A 23,865-nucleotide genomic window follows, 5' to 3' on the forward strand; every position below is an offset into this window, starting at 1 on the left:
AACAGATATCTGCACGCCAATGTTCATAGCAGCATTATTCACAATTGCCAAGAGATGGAAACAACCCAAATGTCCTTCAACAGAGGAGTGGGTAAATAAAATGTGGTATATACACACGATGGAATACTACGCGGCAGTAAGAAGGAATGATCTCGTGAAACATATGACAACATGGATGAACCTTGAAGACATAATGCTGAGTGAAATAAGCCAGGCACAAAAAGACAAATATTATATGCTACCACTAATGTGAACTTTGAAAAATGTGAAACAAATGGTTTATAATGTAGAATGTAGGGGAACTAGCAATAGAGAGCAATTAAGGAAGGGGGAACAGTAATCCAAGAAGAACAGATAAGCTATTTAACGTTCTGGGGATGCCCAGGAATGACTATGGTCTGTTAACTTCTGATGGATATAGTAGGAGCAAGTTCACAGAAATGTTGCTATATTAGGTAACTTTCTTGGGGTAAAGTAGGAACATGTTGGTAGTTAAGCAGTTATCTTAGGTTAGTTGTCTTTTTCTTACTCCCTTGTTATGGTCTCTTTGAAATGTTCTTTTATTGTATGTTTGTTTTCTTTTTAACTTTTTTTTCATACAGTTGATTTAAAAAAGAAGGGAAAGTTAAAAAAAAAAAGAAAGAAAAAGAAAAACAAGGGAAAAAAAAAAAGATGTAGTGCCCCCTTGAGGAGCCTGTGGAGAATGCAGGGGTATTCGCCTAACCCACCTCCATGGTTGCTAACATGACCACAGACATAGGGGTCTGGTGGTTTGATGGGTTGAGCCCTCTACCATAAGTTTTACCCTTGGGAAGACGGTTGCTGCAAAGGAGAGGCTAGGCCTCCCTGTATTTGTGCCTAAGAGTCTCCTCCTGAATGCCTCTTTGTTGCTCAGATGTGGCCCTCTCTCTCTGGCTAAGCCAACTTGAAAGGTGAAATCACTGCCCTCCCCCCTACGTGGGATCAGACACCCAGGGAAGTGAATCTCCCTGGCAACGTGGAATATGACTCCCGGGGAGGAATGTAGACCCGGCATCGTGGGATGGAGAACATCTTCTTGACCAAAAGGGGGATGTGAAAGGAAATGAAATAAGCTTCAGTGGCAGAGAGATTCCAAAACGAGCCGAGAGATCACTCTGGTGGGCACTCTTACGCACACTTTAGACAACCCTTTTTAGGTTCTAAAGAATTGGGGTAGCTGGTGGTGGATACCTGAAACTATCAAACTACAACCCAGAACCCATGAATCTCAAAGACAGTTGTATAAAAATGTAGCTTATAAGGGGTGACAAGGGGATTGGGAAAGCCATAAGGACCACACTCCACTTTGTCTAGTTTAGGGATGGATGAGTAGAAAAATAGGGGAAGGAGACAAACAGACAAAGGTACCCAGTGTTCTTTTTTACTTCAATTGCTCTTTGTCACTCTAATTATTATTCTTGTTATTTTTGTGTGTGTGCTAATGAAGGTGCCAGGGATTGATTTGGGTGATGAATGTACCACTATGTAATGGTACTGTAAACAATCGAAAGTACGATTTGTTTTGTATGACTGCGTGGTATGTGAATATATCTCAATAAAATGAAGATTAAAAAAAAATAAACACACACTAAAAACAAACAAACAAAAAAAAACATTAAACTGTACTTTGAAATTGATCACTTTTCTGCATATATTTCACAATTTAAAAGAAAAAGCCTTTTTTTGCAGTTAACTCCCACCTGGAATTAATTGTGGTGTATAGTGTCATTGCTTTAGTACATTTCCTAATGTTGAATGGTCCTTGCTTTCCTGAGTGTGGTGTGATTTCTTTTACTGTACTGCCAGAGTAGATTTTATAGTATTTTCCTTTGCATCTGTAGTCAGAATTGATATTGGCCAATCATTTTCCTTTTTTGAGCTGTCCTTGTTTTGCTTTACTGTCAGGATTGTGCTAGCCTGTTAGTGTTACAGCTGCAGTGTGATTGTGAACTCGGCAGGAATCAGTTCCCTGCTTATTTTGCAGCTGACTTTTTCAGTTTGTTATTGCAGCCTTATCAATAGCGGGGAAGGGAAGATATTTACTTTCAGTTCAAGCTAATTTTTACTTTCTCAGTTTAATGATTGTGGTCTGGATGAGTCCTAATTAAAAAAATTTTCTAAGTGGCCCATTTCACATTCTGTTTGGATGTTTGAGAAGAATTTGTATATATGGTTAGGTACAAAATCATGTAGGTGTCTGCTAAAGGAAGCTTGTCAAATCTTCCGTTTTTTTTGGGGGGGGGGGTCAACTTGTCAATTTTTGAGAGGTGTGTTGAAGACCAACAAGTCTCCCTACCCCCATCCCCTTCTTTCATACAACTTTTATTTTCATCTTAGGGGTGGTGCAAAATTTAATTCTGAATAGATTTTTCTCTTTGCATTGGCTGCTGGAAAGCCCAAAGCCACTTTTGCCATTCCTTCCAGCAAGTACCGGATGGCGTGCTTTTTGTGTCTATAAAGATGGGAATTCATCTATGTTGTCATCTCATTTTTTTCTACTCTTATTTTCCTTTTGCCTTCTTTATATCTTTCATTTAAATTTCATCCTATTTCAGTACTTGTTTGGAAGACGCCCTAAATCCCTTTATTGATTAAGCTGGATCTAAATATAAACCTTATTCAGTATGTTACAAATCTAATTAAGCCATCTCTAAACTTTACTGATGGAAAATACTGAAGTTGGGAATTTTTTTTGTTGTTTCAGTTACTAAATTGTATTAGATGAGGGTGAGCATGGATTTTATGTTCAGTGTCTTTTAATATAGGATTTTAGATGTATAAGTGTCTTTTAATATAGTGTCTTTTAATATAGTGTCTTTTAATATAGGATTTTAGATGTATAAGTTGTCCTATTGTATATTGGTAATTATATACTATTCTGATTTCTACTTAAAGAATAAAAGAAAAGTACATCAAGAATTGCATATGTACTTGTGTTCTGCTCCTAGGAATTCATTAGATTTTATTTACTGCTGAACCCTGTGAATCTGGGCAACATACTTCTAAGCTCAGCCTGATTCTAAGTTTCCAAAGTATATCAATATAAATATCCAACAGGCTGATTAACTCAGAGGGACTTTTTAAAAAACTCAAACGAATAATAAGAATACTAGTATTATAATTTTGTAATAACCTTGAGATGTCTACTCTGAGCTTTCATTTCCTCGTTTGTAAAATGTGGAGGAAATAATCGTATTTTCCATTGTTTTGAGATATAAATACTATATGTTAAAGTACATCTTAATGAGCCTTCTTTGGGTGTACTGATTTATCTTTTGCATATGTTATTTCCCTTATGGGAACCCAGTTTTATTTTGTGCAGAATGCCCATTAACCTGGTTTGACCCAATATTATTTTCATATCCTAATCTACAGAGATATGATGAAGTGGCAGAATTTTCTCTTATATTTGATAGCCTGGTCATAACTGCTGATGTGGGCTGTAGGAAAGTGAAGTTAGAGTCTACAAAGATTCTGGCTAATCACCAGTTCACTTGGAAGCTGGTGAAAGAAAGCTTCTTCCGGAACCCACTGTGCTGCTTGTCTCATGGTTAAGACTTAAGTGTGCAGGGAAGATTCTTGATTTGGCCATGGATCTAGAACCATTCTAGAAATAAAAGATTCTAATTTATGTGACAAATCTGTGTGTCTCTAGTAAAATGGTTTTTTTTTTTTTTTTTTTTTTTTTTTTTTGAGCTAGACCCAGCTCAGAAACCAGCTGGTTCATCAATTGATGCACCCTGCTTTGAGCGGAAAACTGCAGCCTCAGTCTACTCCAGTCGAAGAGAGTGGCCTCTTAATAGGCGCTTCCAACTCTCTAGTGGCATATCACTTACAAAACTGTGGCTATGAGTATTCCCTTTCTGTTTTCTTTCCGGAAAGTGGTTTGGCAAAAGAAAAGGTAAAGTCTTCCCTTTTCTGTTTTTGCATTTTCACAGTTTCTTCCTCTGATAATTGTAAAGTGCTGCGTCATAGCTAAGTTTTCCTAGACTAGGTAGGTCCATTACTGATTTTGATTTCACATTGTATCTGTACAGATATATTTGGTACATAATACAGCAAATGAGCAGTAAATTTGATTCTTGTTATTAATTCCGTGGTATCACAATTAGTCCTATGTCAAATAGTGACATTTAGAATCACTAAATGTTTCAGCACTAGAATTGATCATACATTCCATGTAGTCTAGGAAGAAACTTTTCTTTTTAATATGTTTACATCTGTTTTTTTTTTTTTGCTTTTTTAAAAATTAAATTGTTTTATTGAGATATGTTCACATACCATCCAGTCATCCATGGTGTACAGTCAACTCTTCATAGTACCATCATATAATTATGTATTCATCACCCCAATCTATTTGAACATTTTCCTTACACCAGAAAGAATAAGAATCAGAATAAAAAATAAAAGTAAAAAAGAACACCCAAATCATTCCCCACATCCCACCCTATTTTTCATTTAGTTTTTTTTCCCCATTTTTGTACTCATCCATCCATACACTAGATAAAGGGAGTGCGATCCACAAGGTTTTCACAATCACACTGTCACTCATTGTAAGCCGCATTGTTAGACAATTGTCTTCAAGAGTCAAGGATGGAGTTTGATAGTTTCAGGTATTCTAGATATTCCAATACATTAAAACATAAAAAGGGTTATCTGTGTAGTGCATAAGAGTGTCCACCGGAGTGACCTCTCGACTCCATTTGAAATCTCTCAGCCAGTGAAACTTTATTTCATTTCATTTCACATTCCCCGTTTAGTCAAGAAGATGTTCTCAATCCCATGATGCTGGGTCCAGATTCATCCCCAGGAGTCATATCCTGTGCTGCCAGGGAGATTTACACCCCTGGGAGTCAGGTCCCATGTAGGGGGGAAGGCAGTGAGTTCACCTGCTGAGGTGGCTTAGTTAGAGTGAGAGAGAGGGCCACATCTGAGCAACAAAGAGGTACCCGGGGAGACTCTTAGGCACAATTAAAAGCAAGTTTAGTCTCTCCTTCACAGTAATGAGCATCATAAGGGCAAGCCCCAAGATGGAGGGCTCGGCATACCAAGCTGTCAGTATCCAGTGTTTGTGAGAACATCGGCAACAATCAGGTGAGGAAGTCCAACAAGTCCACATTTTCCTCCAGCTCCTCAGTGATACCCTGCATATGTATTTTTATTTTCTGCCCAGATTACTTTGGGATGTGTCATTATTTCACTCTAACCTATACAAACCTACCATATCTCACTTCGTATTCAAAGTTCCATGTAATTGTGGTGGTTGAACAAACTGACTGTAGAAGTTATATTGTTTAGAAAATATAGATCCTGCAGCAAGTAAACATCTTTTCCCTTGGTCTCACATGGAAGTTGAAGTTTTAAAACATAGTCAGTTTTGACCTTTACCCTTTGGCCCGATTTGCCCTAGTCTTAACCAGATCTGTTTCATTCATATCTCTAATTGAAGTCCGGGCTCTCTTTCAGCTATGTTTTTTTTTTTAAATAGTTGCTGTATGCATTAATACTCCCATTCATATCTGCCAAGCTCTGGCTCTGAGTTTCAGGTGTCACACAGATATCCAAGATTCCAGACAGCAATAAAGTTATACACAAAGGGATCAGCATTTCAGAGTTTGGAGATAGCCATTACAATTCAAGAATAGATGTGACCGCTGTAAGAGCTTACAATCTAGGGACAATTACAATAATCATTCCCCTGATAGGCTGTGGTCTAAGATTCAATTCTAAGAAGAATCTTAGCTGCCATTTATCTTGAATGTCTGCTGGCTGTAGGGTACTGTGCAATGAGCCACACTGCAGGTGAACCCTGTTTGACAGGTTTGGAACCACGCTCTCCAGAGGAGAAATGATTTGCCCAAGGTCACATAACTTGTAAGTGGCAGAGCAGGGAAGTAAATCTTGATCTCTGCTATGATCCTTTTCATAGGCCACGTCTCTTCAAATATTTCTGTTCTTGGAAATTACATAAGAAAAGTGAGAGAGAATCTGTAATGTTCTCATATATTTTAAGTTGATGTTTCATATGTTTTATGTTTTCCCATTTTCCTCATTATTTTAACTTTATCCACCATTGCTGTTGAACATACTAGTCACACCTTATTATTTTAAAAGTGGACATAGCAAATTTTCCCTATGTTTTTACTCTTTATTTCATCCATAATTATCCAAAAGTTCTTAAATGACAAAATGTTTATTCATCAACATTAGGAATTCTTTTTTGGTCCACCAATCTCTTAAGATTCCTATGACATTTCAAAAATTTCATGACATTCAAAGTTTTGCTTTTGTATGAGTAATAGTCAATTATATAATTATTATGGCAATAATCAGCTTACACACTTAAGAGTTTCTACTTATACAAAATGCCCTGCAGAGTATTTTGTTTATAGAAACACCAATTGAAAACAAATTATATCATGGTAGGTACAATAAATGATGCACCCTATAGTAGACGTGTTCAGAATAGCTACCTAAAATGTCTACTCAAAAATATTTTAATTTTTTATTTGTTGATAGTATAGAGACAGTAAAAATTGGTAATTTGTAAAAAGAGTAAACATTTAGTTTATTTACATGTTGAAACAATAAGTGCTTTAAAAAAATTCATTGTAGTTGAAAGAGCCTAGAATTCACTCATGTATTCATTGGTTCATCAAATATTTGAATGTTTGTCATCTTTAAAGGATTAACCATTTGTGTCATTTCTGTTAGGCATATCATCTTTGTGAAGTATTTGGAGGCTTATTCTTTGAACCAGAAAAATACTTTATCCTTTTGACTTCTGTAGATTTATTATAATTTATTTAACAGTATAAGAAAGAGCTTCAATTTTGCATTACTAGCATAGTTAAAATATTAGCATTTATTTACTCTGAAGCATGATTGTGAATCCCATCTTCAGAAATATACCCTGATTTATCATTTAAACATCCATTTAAAAATAGATCTACTTAAAGAAACCTTTTGCTTTTTTTCAGGTGTTTACTCTGCAAGACCTGTTACAACTCATTAAAGTCAACCCCCAATCCAGTCTCTACAAATCACTGGTAGGATTGTTTAGTTTTTATGGCCTGCTTTGGTTGGTTAATTATAACTGAATAATTGAGTAAATGTAAAATATTTTCTTTTAAAAGGTTTCACGATTTGATAAAGAAAACCAAAAAGGTAGGAGCCTTCATCTTTGTAGAGTATAGCAACATTTTTGTCATGTACTTTTTCCAGTAAAAGTATGAAACTAATGATTTTTAGGGAGGAAAGTAGAGAATTTAATTGGAATTTAAATCATTTGATTTTTCCCTTGCTGTTAATACATTACCGTTTAAGCAAATGGAGCAGTTTGTTCTTCTGTTGTTCTGAAACATGTAGATCATTTCCCCCAAGTTTCCATCTTTTTAATAACTCTTAGATACTAAATAAGAAAACTGCACACAGTATCATGAGACCCACAAACAGATTAAAAGATAGTCTTCTTAAAGACTGACTGGCAATGAGGGAAATACTACATGTATAGCTTGGTTTCAGTAAGGAATCTGACAGAGTTTCTCATAATATTCTCACACGTAGAATTAAGAAATTGGAGTGGATTATATACAGTTTTAACAATTCTCTGAAACAGAATTGTCATTGAGTGTAGCAGTATCAGCCGGAGGGATCCTTAATATGTTTGAAACAACTCATGTTCGGAATGAGGGATGTGATTGCTGGTCAGGCCACCCGTGGGAGATTGTGCTGAATGAGGGAACCCAAAGTTCAGGACCCATATTGGGATAAGGACAGAAGAAAGGAAACAGAATTGTGAGGAATGAATTTTAGCATAATTCATGCATTTTGTCTCTGGCACCAAGCTCACATGTTGGCACAGTGTTGAAGAAGGAAAGGGGAAGAGTACTGAAAAAGGTAGTTGCATCTTTGCAGGAAGTTCTGGGCTGGGCCTAGACATTGAAAGGATAAGTGTTCTTACAGCAGGAATTCAGAGAATAAAGAGCCCTGTGCTTTCAAAATAATAAAAAAGTAAAAAAACAAGATAAAAATACCCACTGTTGGAACACTTCCACTAATTAATTAAGAATGTATAGGCCAAGTAGCTTCATATTCTGGGTATCCTCCTCAAGTACAGTTTTGAGTATTGATTGTGTTATACTGTTTTATATAATATATATATATTATCTATAATTTATATGTAATTTAATGTTATTACTTTTTAATTTTTAAGTGTGTATTTAGGCCTGATAAATTGCCTTAATTTTGGCCTTAATAAAAAACTTTCATGGAATCCATCCTTACTGTGGGTGCCGGATCCTGGGTTAGATTTGACAATGCACTTGGTCACCTGAACACAAGCTGATAACTTGCTTTAATGCTTGGTGTTCTTTACATCTCTTTAAATAATCTGTGACATTATGTAATGGTCGTTTCATGTTGGTGTGTTACTGGATTTTGTTTGTTGCTAGCACTGCTGCCACCCTCACTAGGAGATTCATTCATTCATAACAAATTCAGCAAACATTTGAGTACTACTCTTTGCCAGCCATTCGTTAGCAACTTAATTGCAGGTCCCTTAGAAGTAAAGTTAGCAGAGGATAAGTTAATTGGGTCACAAGACATTTGGACTGCCTGTAAAATAGATCATCAATGCCAAAGTTCAATATAGTAAATGGTCCTATATGCTGTACTCTAAGGCAGAGCAAACGTAACTTTCTGTGATACTGGAAGTATCTATACCTGTCTAATGGTAGCCACTAGCCACATTGTGACTGAGCACCTGAAACATGACTAGTGTGACTGAAGAACTGAATCTTTAATTTAGTTCAGTTTAAATTTAAACAGCCACATGTGCAGGATAGCTACCATATTGGATAGCACGGGTCTAAGGAATATAGTTGTGTCTGTAGCTTAGCTATTGTTTCAGAAGGAAATTTAATGCTTGGAAGGATATTAAGAACTAATCCATATGCTTACCATTGGTATGCTATTCTTAAAAACTTTTTTTCCCCTTTACATACTCTCTTTAAATGCTTGTGGTTCAGAATGACATCTGGTTAAGAGTCTATTAGTTTCATCTAGCATCCCATTAAAATTTCTGAAACTCAGTAAAACTATGAATAGCAGACATTTCAGGCAACCTAATGCCAGAATTTGGATAGAACTCTTTACTAACAACAAAACAGCTATTGTTATAAAATGATTTTTAAAATTGGCTTCTAACAAAGAGATTGAGACAATCAAAAAACAAGTAGGAAGATATTTTGTGCTTAACTGCTGTTTATTCCCTGACTGAGACCTGTGAATTTTTCTTACTATGCCTGTCTGCTGGGGGTGCAGATCTGTTGAAGGGCCATAATGCTTTCTCCTAGATTCCACTCACCTATTCTTCCCACTCCTAGTATTTCCTTTCAGGGATAAATGATGCCCAGAAAATTACTGGGCAGAAAATTTACAAGAGGGCTCACTGACACTGGCTCTTTGCTTTCTGGAAGTTAAAGTCCTTCCCTGTGATTGGCAGAATAGTAGACATGTAGATCAATAGGGCAGAATAGAGTGCCCAGAAACAGACAAACACCAATGTAGTTCACTGATTTCTGCCCCACCCCCAACTGATTTTTTACAAAGGAGCAAAAGCATTTCAATGGAGAAAGGATAGTCTTTTTCAACAAATGTTGCTGGAATAATTGGACATTTGTAAAATGCATAAAATGCATAAAGACCTAGATGCGGATTTTACACAAAAATGAATTCAAAATGGACCACAGACCTAAATGTAAAATGTAAAACTATACAACTTCTAGAAAAAAACATAGAAAATGTATATGACCTTGGGTTTGGTGATGAGATACATCATCAAACACATAATCCATGAAAGGAAAAAAAATCCCAGATAAGTTAGACTTTATTAAAATTAAAAACTGTTCTTTGAAATCACTAAGAGGTGGAAAAGACAAGTAACAGACTGAGAGAAAGTATTTGCCAAACAGTAAAGGACACGTATCCAATATATACAAGGAAGTCTTAAAAATCAACACTAAAGAGACAATCCAGTTAAAAAATGGGCAAAGGATCTGAACAGATGCTTCACTAAATAAGATATACAGTGACAAATATGCATATGAAAAGATCAACATCATTTGTCATTATGGAAATGCAAATTAAAACAATGAGATACCACTACACACCTAATAGAATGGCTAAAATCCAAAACACTGACACCACCAAATGATGGTGAGGGTGTGGAGCAACAGAAAGTCATTCATTGCTGGTGGGAATACAAAATGGTATGGCCACTTTGGAAGATAATCTGGCAGTTTCTTACAAAGCTAAATGTAGTCTTGCCATACGATCCAGCAGCCAGGCTCCTAGGTATTTACCCAACTGATTTGAAAAATTATGTCCACATAAAACTTACATATGAATGTCTATAGCAACTTGATTCATAATTGTCAGACAATGGAAGCAACCAGGATGTCCTCCAGTAGGTGAATGGGTAAACAATCTAGTACATCCATAAAATGGAATGATCTTCAGCTGAAAGAAATGAGCTATCAAGCAATCCAAAAATATAAATGAATCAAATGCCTGTTATTAAATGAAAGAAGCCAGTCTGAAAAGGCTATGTACTGTATGAATACGTTTATATGACTTTCTGGAAAAGGCAAAACTATAGGGGTGGTAAACAGTGGTTTCCAGGGATTTGGAACTGGGAGGGAAGGCTGAATAGGTGAAGCACAGGGGATTTTTAGGGTGGTGAAAGTATTTTTTTTTTATGATACTGTAACGGTATCATTTGACGGCATTTGTCAAAACCCATAAAACTGCAGCACAAACATGAACCTCAGTGGATACACATGGAGGGGTCAGGTGATCCCAGGGTGGAATGCAGACTGCGACAAAACAATCTAACTGTAATACAAATATATGAAATAACTTCACTGAAGAGGGTGAAGGAAAAGGTGCTGAGATAACTATGGAAGTGAGTGGAGACTGTAAGATTAAAGGCAAAAGGAAGTATGTATAAGCAATGTACTCTGATAAAATTCTTTTCTGTGGGGGAACAGGTTATAATTCTGAAAGCACAATATATGTATACTGAAATGGAGCAGTTAAATGGGTGATAGACAGTGGGAGCCAAGTTTCTCACTGTTGGAGAGGGAGATTACAGATAAGCAAGGAGACAAGGCTAGAATGATGAGACAAAGAATTGTGAGAAAGCAAAAATGAAAGAATCAATTTTATATCTACATTAGGGGAAGTAAAAAACAGTATTATTACTATGTAAGATTTTAACAGCAACATGAGAGGCGCTTCCAGCATGGAGAAGGAAAGGATAAATATGAAAAAGTGAGAGAAGGTAGAGATACAATAAAGCATGGGTAATTGTTACCAAAGACGAACCAGAGCAAATAGAGAAGATTTAATAACTACTTTTTTTTTTTTGTAATTGGAAGAAAACTTTCCCAAACTAAAGAAAGATTTGTTTGTGGCTTAAAAGGGGGATTCTTTGGTTCCAGGGAAAATCAGTGAACATAGATACATTCTTAAACTTTTATATGACAAGAGTAAAAGATTTTTAAAGTCCTATACATATTATGGGAGGGGAAAAAAGTTATCTCCAAAGAAACATGTATCAGACTTGCCTTAAATTTCTGAGGGAAAATAGTTGTGATTAAGAAATTTATACTGAGGCAAATTGGCTTTTACATGCAGTGACTTCTGATCCATCACCAGTTAGCTCATATGTAATTGTGAAATAGGAGAATGATGTATATACAAGGGGAAGTTGTGTTGGTTTATATGTAATTCCACCCACGCAAGGAAGCTAAAATAGTGGGAGTAGAGATTTTTTATGCAATTTTATTGAGATATTTTTACATAACATACAGTCTTTAAAAGTGTACAATCAGTTAATAGTTGTGCATTGATCACCACAATGCACCATAATTTATCTGTTCTTATTAGATTATCATTCCCACTTCACTGTTTGCTGTCTATCGCTAGGTTCCCTACATTCTACAATATAAACCATTTATTTTACATTTTTCACAGTATTCACATTAGTGGTAACATGAAATATTTCTCTTTTTGTGCCTGGCTTATTTTGTCAGCATTATGTCTTCAAGGTTCATCCATGTTGTCATATGTTTCATGACATCGTTCCTTCTTACTGCTGCATAGTATTCCATCGTGTGTATATATCACATTTTGTTTACCCACTCATCTGTTGAAGGACATTTGGGTTGTTTCTGTCGCTTGGTAATTGTGGATATTGCTGCTTTGAACACTGGCATGCAGATATCCGTTCATGTCACTGCTTTCAGATCTTCCGGGTATATACCGAGAAGTGAGATTGCTGGATTGAAGGGTAACTCTCTATCTAATTTTCTAAAAGGAACTGCCAGACTGTCCTCCAGAGTGGCTGTACCATTATACAGTCCCACCAGCAATGAATAAGAGTTCCAATTTCTCCACATCCTCTCCAGCATTTGTAGTTTCCTGTTTGTTTAATGGCAGCCAATCTAAATGATGTGAGATGATATCTCATTGGGATCTTAATTTGCATCTCCCTAATAGCTAGTGAAGCTGAACATTTTTTAATGTGTTTTTTGGCCATTTGTATTTCCTCTTCAGAGAACTGTCCTTTCATATCTTTTGCCCATTTTATAATGTGTCTGTACTATTGTTGTTGAGATGTAGGATTTCTTTATATTTGCAAGATACCAGTCTTTTATCAGATACATGGTTTCCAATATTTTTTCCCATTGAGTTGGCTGCCTCTTCACTTTATGACAAATTCCTTTGAGGTACAGAAACTTTTTTCAGTTTGAGAAGTTTCCATTTATCTATTTTTTCTTTTGTTGCTTGTGCTTTGGGTGTAAAGTCTAAGAAGTGACCTCCTAATACAAGGTCTTGAAGATGTTTCCCTACATTGTCTTTTAGGAGTTTTATGGTATTGTCTCTTATATTGAGGTCTTTGATCCACTTTAAGCTAATTTTTGTATAAGGTGTGAGGTACGGGTCCTCTTTCATTCTTTTGGTTATGACTATCCAGTTCTCCCTGCCCCATTTGTTGACGAGCCTGTTTTGTCCCAGTTCAGTGGATTTAGGGGCTTTATCAAAAATCAGTCAATCTGGGGGTCTATTTCAGAATTCTCAATTCAATTCCATTGATCAATATGTCTGTTTTTGTGCCAGTACCATGCTGTTTTTTTTTAGTTCAGTTTTATTGAGATATATTCACATACCATACAGTCATCCTTGGTGTAAAATCAGTTGTTCACAGTACCATCCTATAGCTATGCATTCATTACCCTGATCTATTTTTGAACATTTTCCATACAACAGAAAGAATCAGAATCAGAATAAAAAATAAAAGTAAAAAAGAACAACCAAATCATCACCCCCCCCATCCCACCCTATTTTTCATTTAGTCTTTGTCCCCATTTTTCTACTCATCCATCCATACACTGGACAAAGTGAGTGTGATCTACAGGGTTTTCACAATCACACTGTCACCCCTTGTAATCTACATTGTTATACAGTCGTCTTCAGGATTTAAGACTACTGGGTTGGAGTTTGATAGTTTCAGGTATTTACTTCTAGCTATTCCAGTACATTAAAACCTAAGAGGTATTATCTATACAGTGCATAAGAACGTCCACCAGAGTGATCTCTCGACTCTATTTAAAATCTGTCAGCCACTGAAACTTTATTTCATTTCATTTTTCATCCCCCCTTTGGTCAAGAAGATATTCTCAATCCCTTGATGCCAGGTCCAAATTCATCCCTAGGAGTCATATCCTACACTGCCAGGGAGATTTACACCCCTGGGAGTCAGGTCCCACTTAGAGGGGAGGGCAGTGAGTTCACCTGCTGAGGTGGCTTAGTTAGAGAGAGAGAGAGGGCCTCATCTGAGCAACAAAGAGGCACTCAGGGGGAGACTCTTAGGCACAATTATATGCAAGTTCAGCCTCTCCTTTGCAGTAAGGAGCTTCATAATGGCAAGTCCCATGACAGAGAGCTCGGCACACCAAACCACCAGTCCCCAATGTTTGTGACAACATCAGCATCAATCCAGGTGAGGAAGTCCAGCACTACCACACTTTCCCCCAGCTCCTCAGGGTAGGCCTGCGTATATATTTTTATTCTCTGCCCAAATTACTTTGGTGTGTGTCACTATTTCACTCTAACCTATACTAATCTGCTATATCTCACTTCCTATTCAAAGTTTCATGTACTTGCGGTTTTTAAACAAACTGACTGTAGAGTTATACTGTTTAGAAAATGGAGATCCTGCACCAAACAGACATCTCTTCCCTTGGTCTCACAAGTTCCATGCTGTTTTGACTACTGTGGCTTTATAATAAGCTTCAAAATCAGGGAGTGTAAGTCTTCCTGGTTTGTGTTTCATTTTCAGAATGTTTTTAGCAATTCGAGGCATCTTTCCCTTCCAAATAAATTTGATAACTAGCTTTTCCAAGTCTGCAAAATGGTTGTTGGAATTTTGATAGGAATTGCATAGAATCTGTAGATGAGTTTGGGTAGAATTGATATCGTAATGACATTTAGCCTTCCTTTCTATGAACATGGAATATTTTTCCATCTTTTTAGGTCCCTTTCTATTTCTTTCAGTAAAGTTATATAATTTTCTTGTATAGGTCTTTTACATCCTTGGTTAAGTTTATTCCTAGGTACTTGATTTTTTAGTTGCTATTGAGAATGGTATCTTTTTCTTGAGTCTTTTCAGTTAGGTCATTTCTAGTGTATAGGAACATTACTGACTTATTTGCATTAATCTTGTATCCGGCTATTTTGCTAAATTTGTTTATTAGCTCAAGTAGCTGTGTTGTTGATTTCTCAGGGTTGTCCAAATATAAGATCATATCATCTGCAAATAAAGACAGTTTTATTTCTTCCTTTCCAGTTTGGATGTCTTTTATATCTTTGCCTTGTTGGATTGCTCTGGGTAGCACTTCCAGCACAATGTTGAATAACAGTGATGACAGAGGGCATCCTTGTCTTGTTCCTGATCTTAGAGGGAAGGCTTTCAGTCTCTCACCATTGAGTACTATGCTGGCTGTGGGTTTTTCATATATGCTCTTTATCATGTTGAGGAAGTTTCCTTCAATTCCTACCTTTTGAAGTGTTTTTATCAAAAAGGGATGTTGGATTTTGTCAAATGCTTTTTCAGCATCTATTGAGATGATCAATTGATTTTTCCCTTTTGACTTGTTAATGTGTTGTAATACATTGATTGATTTTCTTATGTTGAACCATCCTTGCATGCCTGGAATGAACCCCACTTGTTCATGGTGTATGATTTTTTTAATGTGTCTTTGGATTCGATTTGCAAGTATTTTGTTGAGGATTTTTGCATCTATATTCATTAGGGAGATTGGCCGGTAGTTTTCCTTTTTTGTAGCATCTTTGCCTGGTTTTGGTATTAGAGTGATGTTAGCTTCATAAAATGAGTTGGGTTGTGTTCCATTTTCTTCATTGTTTTGAAGGAGTGTAAGTAACATTGGTGTCAGTTCTTTTTGGAGAGTTTGGTAGAATTCCCCTGTGAAGCCATCTGGCCCTGGGCATTTATTTGTGGGAAGCTTTTTGATGACTGATTGGCTCTCTTTGCTTGTGATTGGTTTGTTGAGGTCTTCTGTTTCTTCTCTGGTCAGTCTAGGTTGTTAATGTGTTTCCAGGAAATTGTCCATTTCATCTGCATTATCCAGTTTGTTGTCATACAGTTATTCATAGAATCCTCTTATAATTTTTTAAATTTCTTTGGGATCCGCTGTAATGTTGCCTGTCTCATTTATTATTTTGTTTACTTGGGTCTTCTCTCTTTTTAATTTTGTCAGTCTACCTAGGGGCTTGCCAATCTTGTTGATCTTCTCAAAGAACCAACTTTTGATGTTAGTTATTCTATTTTTTTGTTTTCTGTATCATTTATTTCTGCTTTAATCCTTGTTATTTCTTTTATTCTACTTGGTTTAGGATTAGTTTGTTCTTCATTTTCCAGCTTCTTCAGTTGCTCCATTAGTTCTTTGATTTTAGCTCTTTCTTACTATTTAATGTATACTTTTAGAGCTGTAAATTTCCCCCTCAGTACCACCTTTGCTGCATCCCGTAAGTTTTGATATGTTGTGTTCTCATTTTTTTTCTCTATATATATTAGCAATTTGTCTTGTTATTTCTTCTTTACCCCACTGATTGTTTAGGAATGTGTTGTTTAACCTCCAGATATTTGTGGATTTTCTCAGTCTCTGATGGTTATTGACTTCTAATTGTACTCCATTGTGATCAGAGAATATGCTTTGAATAATTTCAGTCTTTTCAGATTTACTGAGGCTTGTTTTATGGCCCAGCATATGATCTATTCTGGAGAAAGTTCCACGAGCACTAGAGAAGAATCTGTATCCTGGTGATTTCGGATGTAATGTTCTATATATGTCTGTTAATTCAAATTCATTTATCAGATTGTTTATGTTTTCAGTTTCCTTATTAGTCCTTGGTCTGGTTGATCTATCTATAGGAGAGAGTGATGTATTGAAGTCTCCCACAATTATTGTGGAAACATCTGTTGCTTCCTTCAGTTTTGCCAATGTTTGTCTCATGTATTTTTGGGCACCTTTATTGGCTGCATAAGCATTTATGATTGTTAATTTTTCTTAAGTGTCCCTTTTATTAGTATATAGTGACCTTCTGACCTTCTTTGTCTCTTATAAAATCCTTGCATTTAAAGTCTATTTTATCTGAGATTAATATTGCTACTCCTGGTTTCTTTTGGCTGTAGCTGCAAGGAATATTTTTTTTCCATCCTTTCGTTTTTAATTTCTTTGTGTCTCTGTGTCTTAGATGAGTCTTTTGTAAGCAACATATTGATGGTTCATTTTTTTTTAACAAAACAAATCATACATTTGATTGTTCACGGTACCATTATGTAGTTGTACATTCATTACCAAAATCAATCCCCGACACCCTCATTACCACACACACAAAAATAACCAGAATAATAATTAAAGTGAAAAGGAGCAACTAAAGTAAAAAAGAACACTGGGCGCCCTTGTCTGTTTGTTTGTTTCCTTCCACCACCTTTCCACTCGTCCATCCACAAACTAGACAAATGGGAGTGTGATCCCAATGGCCCCCCCAAATCCCACTGTTCCCCCTCATAAGCCACATTTTTATACAATTGTCTTCAAGATTCATGGGTTCTAGGTTGTAGTTTGATAGTTTCAGGTATCCACCACCAGCTATCCCAATTCATTAGAACCTAAAAAGGGTTGTCTATATTGTGCGTAAGAGTGCCCACCAGAGTGACCTCTCGGCTCCTTTTGGAATCTCTCTGCCACTGAAGCTTATTTCATTTCCTTTCACATCCCCCTTTTGGTCAAGAAGATGTTCTCCGTCCCACGATGCCAGGTCTACATTCCTCCCCGGGAGTCATATTCCACGTTGCCAGGGAGATTCAGTTCCCTCAGTGTCTGATCCCACGTAGTGGGGAGGGCAGTGATTTCACCTTTCAAGTAGGCTTAGCCAGAGAGAGAGGGCCACATCTGAGCAACAAAGAGGCATTCGGGAGGAGGCTCTTAGGCACAATTATAGGGAGGCCAAGCCTCTCCTTTGCAGCAACCGTCTTCCCAAGGGCAAATTCCGTGGTAGAGGGCTCATTCCATCAAACCACCAATCCCCTATGTCTGTGGGCTTGTTAGCAACCATCGAGGTAGGGCAGGCCAATACCCCTGCATTCTCCACAGGCTCCTCAAGGGGGCTCTGCATATATTTTTCCTTTTTTTTTTTTTTTTAGATTTTTTTTTCTAAATCAACGGTATGAAAAATTAAAAAAATAAAAAACACATACAATAAAAGAACATTTCAAAGATACCATAGCAAGGGAGTAAGAAAAAGACAACTAACCTAAGATAACTACTTTACTTCCTACTTTTTCTTACTCTACCCCAAGAAAGTAACCTAATATAGCAACATTTCTGTGAACTTGGTCCTACTATACCCATCAGAAATTAACAGACCATACTCATTCCTGGGCATCCCCAGAACATTAAATTTACCCATGATAGCTTATCTGTTCTTCTTGGATTTTTGTTCCCCCTTCCTTAATTGCTCTCTATAGCTAGTTCCCCTACATTCTACATTATAAACCATTCGTTTTACATTTTTCAAAGTTCACATTAGTGGTAGCATATAATATTTGTCTTTTTGTGCCTGGCTTATTTCGCTCAGCATTATGTCTTCAAGGTTCATCCATGTTGTCATATGTTTCACGAGATCGTTCCTTCTTACTGCCGTGTAGTATTCCATCATGTGTATATGCCACATTTTATTTATCTACTCATCTGTTGAAGGACATTTGGGTTGTTTCTATCTCTTGGCAATTGTGAATAATGCTGCCGTGAGCATTGGCGTGCAGATATCTGTTCGTGTCACTGCTTTCCGATCTTCCGGGTATATACCGAGAAGTGCAATTGCTGGATCAAAGGGTATCTCTATATCTAGTTTTCTAAGGAATTGCCAGACTGACTTCCAAAGTGGCTGAACCATTATACAATCCCACCAACAACGAATAAGAGTTCCAGTTTCTCCACATCCCCTCCAGCATTTGTAGTTTCCTGTTTGTTTAATGGCAGCCATTCTAATCGGTGTGAGATGGTACCTCATTGTGGTCTTAATTTGCATCTCTCTAATAGCTAGGGAAGCTGAACATTTTTTCATGTGTTTCTTGGCCATTTGTATTTCCTCTTCAGAGAACTGTCTTTTCATATCTTTTGCGCATTTTATAATTGACCTGTCTGTACTATCATCATTCAGTTGTAGGATTTCTTTATATATGCAAGATATCAGTCTTTTGTCAGATACATGGTTTCCAAAAATTTTTTCCCATTCAGTTGGCTGCCTCTTTAACTTTTTGAGAAATTCCTTTGAGGTACAGAAACTTCTAAGCTTGAGGAGTTCCCATTTATCTATTTTTTCTTTTGTTGCTTGTGCTTTGGGTGTAAAGTCTAGGAAGTGGCCGCCTAATACAAGGTCTTGAAGATGTTTTCCTACATTATCTTCTAGGAGTTTTATGCTGCTTTCTTTTATATTGAGATCTTTGGTCCATTTTGAGTTAATTTTTGTGTAGGATGTGAGGTAGGGGTCCTCTTTCATTCTTTTGGATATGGATATCCAACTCTCCCAGCCGCATTTATGACCCAGTTCAGTGACTTTGGGGGCCTTATCAAAGATCGGTCGGCCATAGATCTGGGGATCCATCTCAGAATTCTCAATTCGATTCCATTGATCTATATTGCTGTCTTTGTGCCAGTACCATGCTGTTTTGACAACTGTGGCTTTGTAATAAGCTTCAAAGTCAGGGAGTGTAAGTCCTCCCACTTGGTTTTTCTTTTTTAGAGTGTCTTTAGCAATTCAAGGCATCTTCCCTTTCCAAATAAATTTGATAACTAGCTTTTCCAAGTCTGCAAAATAGGTTGATGGAATTTTGATTGGGATTGCATTGAATCTGTAGATGAGTTTGGGTAGAATTGACATCTTAATGACATTTAGCCTCCCTATCCATGAACATGGAATATTTTTCCATCTTTTAAGGTCCCCTTCTATTTCTTTTAGTAGAGTTATGTAGTTTTCTTTGTATAGGTCTTTTACATCTTTGCTTAAGTTTATTCCTAGGTACTTGATTTTTTTTAGTTGCTATTGAAAATGGTATCTTTTTCTTGAGTGTCTCTTCAGTTTGTTCATTTCTAGCATATAGAAACATTACTGACTTAGGAGCATTAATCTTGTATCCCGCTACTTTGCTAAATTTGTTGATTAGCTCTAGTAGCTGTATCGTCGATTTCTCAGGGTTTTCTAGATATAAGATGATATCGTCTGCAAACAATGACAGTTTTACTTCTTCTTTTCCAATTTGGATGCCTTTTATTTCTTTGTCTTGCTGGATTGCCCTGGCTACCACTTCCAGCACAATGTTGAATAACAGTGGTGACAGCAGGCATCCTTGTCTTGTTCCTTATCTTAGAGGAAAGGCTTTCAGTCTCTCACCATTGAGTACTATGCTGGCTGTGGGTTTTTCATATATGCTCTTTATCATGTTGAGGAAGTTTCCGTCAGTTCCTACCTTCTGAAGTGTTTTTATAAAAAACGGATGTTGGATTTTGTCAAATGCTTTTTCAGCATCTATTGAGATGATCATTTGATTTTCCCCTTTCGAATTTTTAATGTGTTGTAATACATTGATTGATTTTCTTATGTTGAACCATCCTTGCACGCCTGGAATGAACCCCACTTGGTCCTGGTGTATGACTTTTTTAATGTGTCCTTGGATTCGATTTGCAAGTATTTTGTTGAGGATTTTTGCATCTATATTCATTAGGGAGATTGGCCAGTAGTTTTCCTTTTTTGTAGCATCTTTGCCTGGTTTTGGTATTAGATTGATGTTAGCTTCATAAAATGAGTTAGGTAGTGTTCCATTTTCTTCAATGTTTTGAAAGAGTTTGAGTAAGATTTGTGTCAGTTCTTTCTGGAAAGTTTGGTAGAATTCCCCTGTGAAGCCGTCTGGCCCTGGGCATTTATTTGTGGGAAGATTTTTGATGACTGTTTGGATCTCTTTGCTTGTGATGGGTTGGTTGAGGTCTTCTGTTTCTTCTCTGGTCAGTCTAGGTTGTTCATATGTTTCCAGGAAATTGTCCATTTCCTCTACATTATCCAGTTTGTTGCCATACAGTTGTTCATAGTATCCTCTTATAATTTTTTTAGTTTCTTCAGGATCTGCAGTTATGTCACCTTTTTCATTCATTATTTTGTTTATATGGGTCTTCTCTCTTTTTGATTTTGTCAGTCTAGCTAGGGGCTTATCAATCTTGTTGATCTTCTCAAAGAACCAACTTTTGGTGATATTTATCCTCTCTATTGTTTTTTCGTTCTCTATGTCATTTATTTATGCTTTAATCCTTGTTATTTCTTTTCTTCTACTTGGTTTAGGATTGGTTTGCTGTTCATTTTCTAGCTTCTTCAGTTGATCCATTAGTTCTTTGATTTTGGCTCTTTCTTCCTTTTTAATATATGCGTTTAGTGCTACAAATTTCCCTCTCAGCACTGCTTTTGCTGCATCCCATAGGTTTTGGTATGTTGTGTTCTCATTTTCATTCGTCTCTATATATTTAACAATTTCTCTTGCTATTTCTTCTTTAACCCACTGATTGTTTAGGAGTGTGTTGTTTAACCTCCAGGTATTTGTGAATTTTCTAAGTCTCTGATGGTTATTGACTTCAAATGTATTCCATTGTGGTCAGAGAATGTGCTTTGAATAATTTCAATCTTTTTAAATTTATTGAGGCTTGTTTTATGTCCCAGCATATGATCTATTCTGGAGAAAGTTCCATGAGCACTAGAGAAGTATGTGTATCGTGGTGATTTGGGATGTAATGTCCTGTATATGTCTGTTAAATCTAATTCATTTATCAGATTGTTTAGGTTTTCAATTTCCTTATTGGTCTTCTGTCTGGTTGATCTATCTATAGGAGAGAGTGATGTGTTGAAGTCTCCCACAATTATTGTGGAAACATCAATTGCTTCCTTTAGTTTTGTCAGTGTTTCTCTCATGTATTTTGTGGCACCTTGATTGGGTGCATAAACATTTATGATTGTTATTTCTTCTTGTTGAATTGCCCCTTTTATTAGTATGTAGGGGCCTTCTTTGTCTCTCAAAACGTCCCTGCATTTAAAGTCTATTTTATCTGAGATTAATATTGCTACCCCTGCTTTCTTTTGGCTGTAGCTTGCATGAAATATTTTTTTCCATCCTTTCACTTTCAATTTCTTTGTGTCCTTGTGTCTAAGATGAGTCTCTTGTATGCAACATATTGATGATTCATTTTTTTTGGATCCATTCTGTGTATCTATATCTTTTAATTGGGGAGTTTAATCCATTTACATTCAACATTATAACCGTGAAGGCATTTCTTGAATCAGCCATCTTATCCTTTGGTTTATGTTTGTCATATTTTTCCCCTCTCTCTATTAATATCCTTTTTTATACCCATACTGAATCTCTTTAGTACTGAACCTTTCTCCAAGTCTCTCTGACCTTTCTTTGTTTCTCTGTCTGTAGGGCTCCCTTTAGTATCTCCAGTAGGGCAGGTCTCTTGTTAACAAATTCTCTCAGCATTTGTTTGTCTGTGAAAAATTTAAGCTCTTCCTCAAATTTGAAGGAGAGCTTTGCTGGATAAAGTATTCTTGGTTGGAAATTTTTCTCACTCAGAATTTTAAATATATCGTGCCACTGCCTCTCGCCTCCATGGTGGCTGCTGAGTAGTCACTACTTAGTCTTATGCTGTTTCCTTTGTATGTGGTGAATTGCTTTTCTCTTGCTGCTTTCAGAACTTGCTCCTTCTCTTCCTTGTTTGACAGTGTGATCAGAATATGTCTCGGAGTGGGTTTATTTGGATTTATTCTATTTGGAGTTCACTGAGCATTTATGATTTGTGTATTTATGTTGTTTAGAAGATTTGGGAAGTTTTCCCCAACAATTTCTTTGAATACTCTTCCTAGACCTTTACCCTTTTCTTCCCCTTCTGGAACACCAATGAGTCTTATATTAGGACGTTTTATATTATCTATCATATCCCTGAGGTCCATTTTGATTTTTTCAATTTTTTTCCCCATTCTTTCTTTTATGCTTTCATTTTCCATTCTGTCATCTTCCAGGTCACTGATTCGCTGTTCAGCTTCTTCTAGTCTTGTACTATGAGTGTCCAGAATCTTTTTAATTTGGTCAACAGTTTCTTTAATTTCCATAAGATCATCCATTTTTTTTTTATTTAATCTTGCAATGTCTTCTTTATGCTCTTCTAGGGTCTTCTTGATATCCTTTGTATCCCGTACTATGGTCTCATTGTTCATCTTTAGTTCTTTGAGTAGCTGCCCTAGGTGCTGTGTCTCTTCTGGTCTTTTGATTTGGGTGCTTGGGCTTGGGTTATCCATATCGTCTGTTTTTTTCATATGCTTTATAATTTTCTGTTGTTTTTGGCCTCTTGGCATTTGCTGAACTTGATAGGGTTCTTTTAGGATTTGTAGACCAATTGAAGTCCTTATCTCTAATTTATCAGATCTACAGCTTCGTGGAGTACACTTCCTCTAACTAACCAGCAGGTGGCGTCCACGAGCCACCTGTTCTCCACAAGCCAGTTCTCCCCTGCTCAGCCTTTGTGGTGAGTGGGGGCGTGAGCCTTGTGGGGTCCAATTGGTGTACCAAGCTTGCATGTGTAGTTGGTGTTGCCTGCTCTGTATATGGGGTGTGTTTCTGGGCAGTCAGGGAGGGGGGGGTGGCTATAACAATCAAATCTCCATGGTGATCCTAGAGTTTTAAAGCTGCTGCAATAGTCTAATCCTTCAGTTCAGTCCTGCAACAGTTTGTCTCTGCCACTGACCCACAAGTCCTTGGTATTGGCGTATGGTTCCTGAGACTTGCAAGTGGGCCCCTCTTCCAGGCCGTGCACCCCCTGGTCCTCTGTTGAGGGGTGACTGTGCTATGTTACAGGTGAGTGCCATCCCCCCAGGGCAGTTCTGGGCTGCTGGGCTGTGTAGGGAGGCTTCCAGTCTGCTGAAATGATGGCTGAATGGGGCTTTGTTAATTCCCACTGCTCCACCTTCCCAACTCTGGGACAATCAGCTGAGGTTACAGGGAAGTCTAATGTCCATGCCCAGTTTTGTGGATTGTGCCTGTTATTTGAAGCAGTTCCGTCACACTGGGTTGTCTGGGGCAGCTCTGGGCTATGGGGCTGGCGATGGGCAGGAGTGTTTCCTGTCCACCAGGATGATAGCTGTGAGCGGACACCCCCCTTT

The 23,865-nt window shown here is 37.1% G+C and overlaps 1 protein-coding gene across 1 annotated transcript in view; it reads left to right on the forward strand.

The window, feature by feature from the left end:
• OFD1 (OFD1 centriole and centriolar satellite protein) overlaps positions 1 to 23,865 on the forward strand; it is an 83,594-nt gene that overhangs the window by 7,925 nt on the left and 51,804 nt on the right. The window contains 3 exon segments of the mRNA XM_037822705.1: positions 3,722 to 3,922; positions 7,002 to 7,070; positions 7,158 to 7,188. Coding sequence (XP_037678633.1) covers positions 3,722 to 3,922; positions 7,002 to 7,070; positions 7,158 to 7,188 — 301 coding nt within the window.

This window comes from Choloepus didactylus, chromosome Y, assembly GCF_015220235.1.
Source record: "Choloepus didactylus isolate mChoDid1 chromosome Y, mChoDid1.pri, whole genome shotgun sequence".
Taxonomy (NCBI): domain Eukaryota; kingdom Metazoa; phylum Chordata; class Mammalia; order Pilosa; family Megalonychidae; genus Choloepus; species Choloepus didactylus.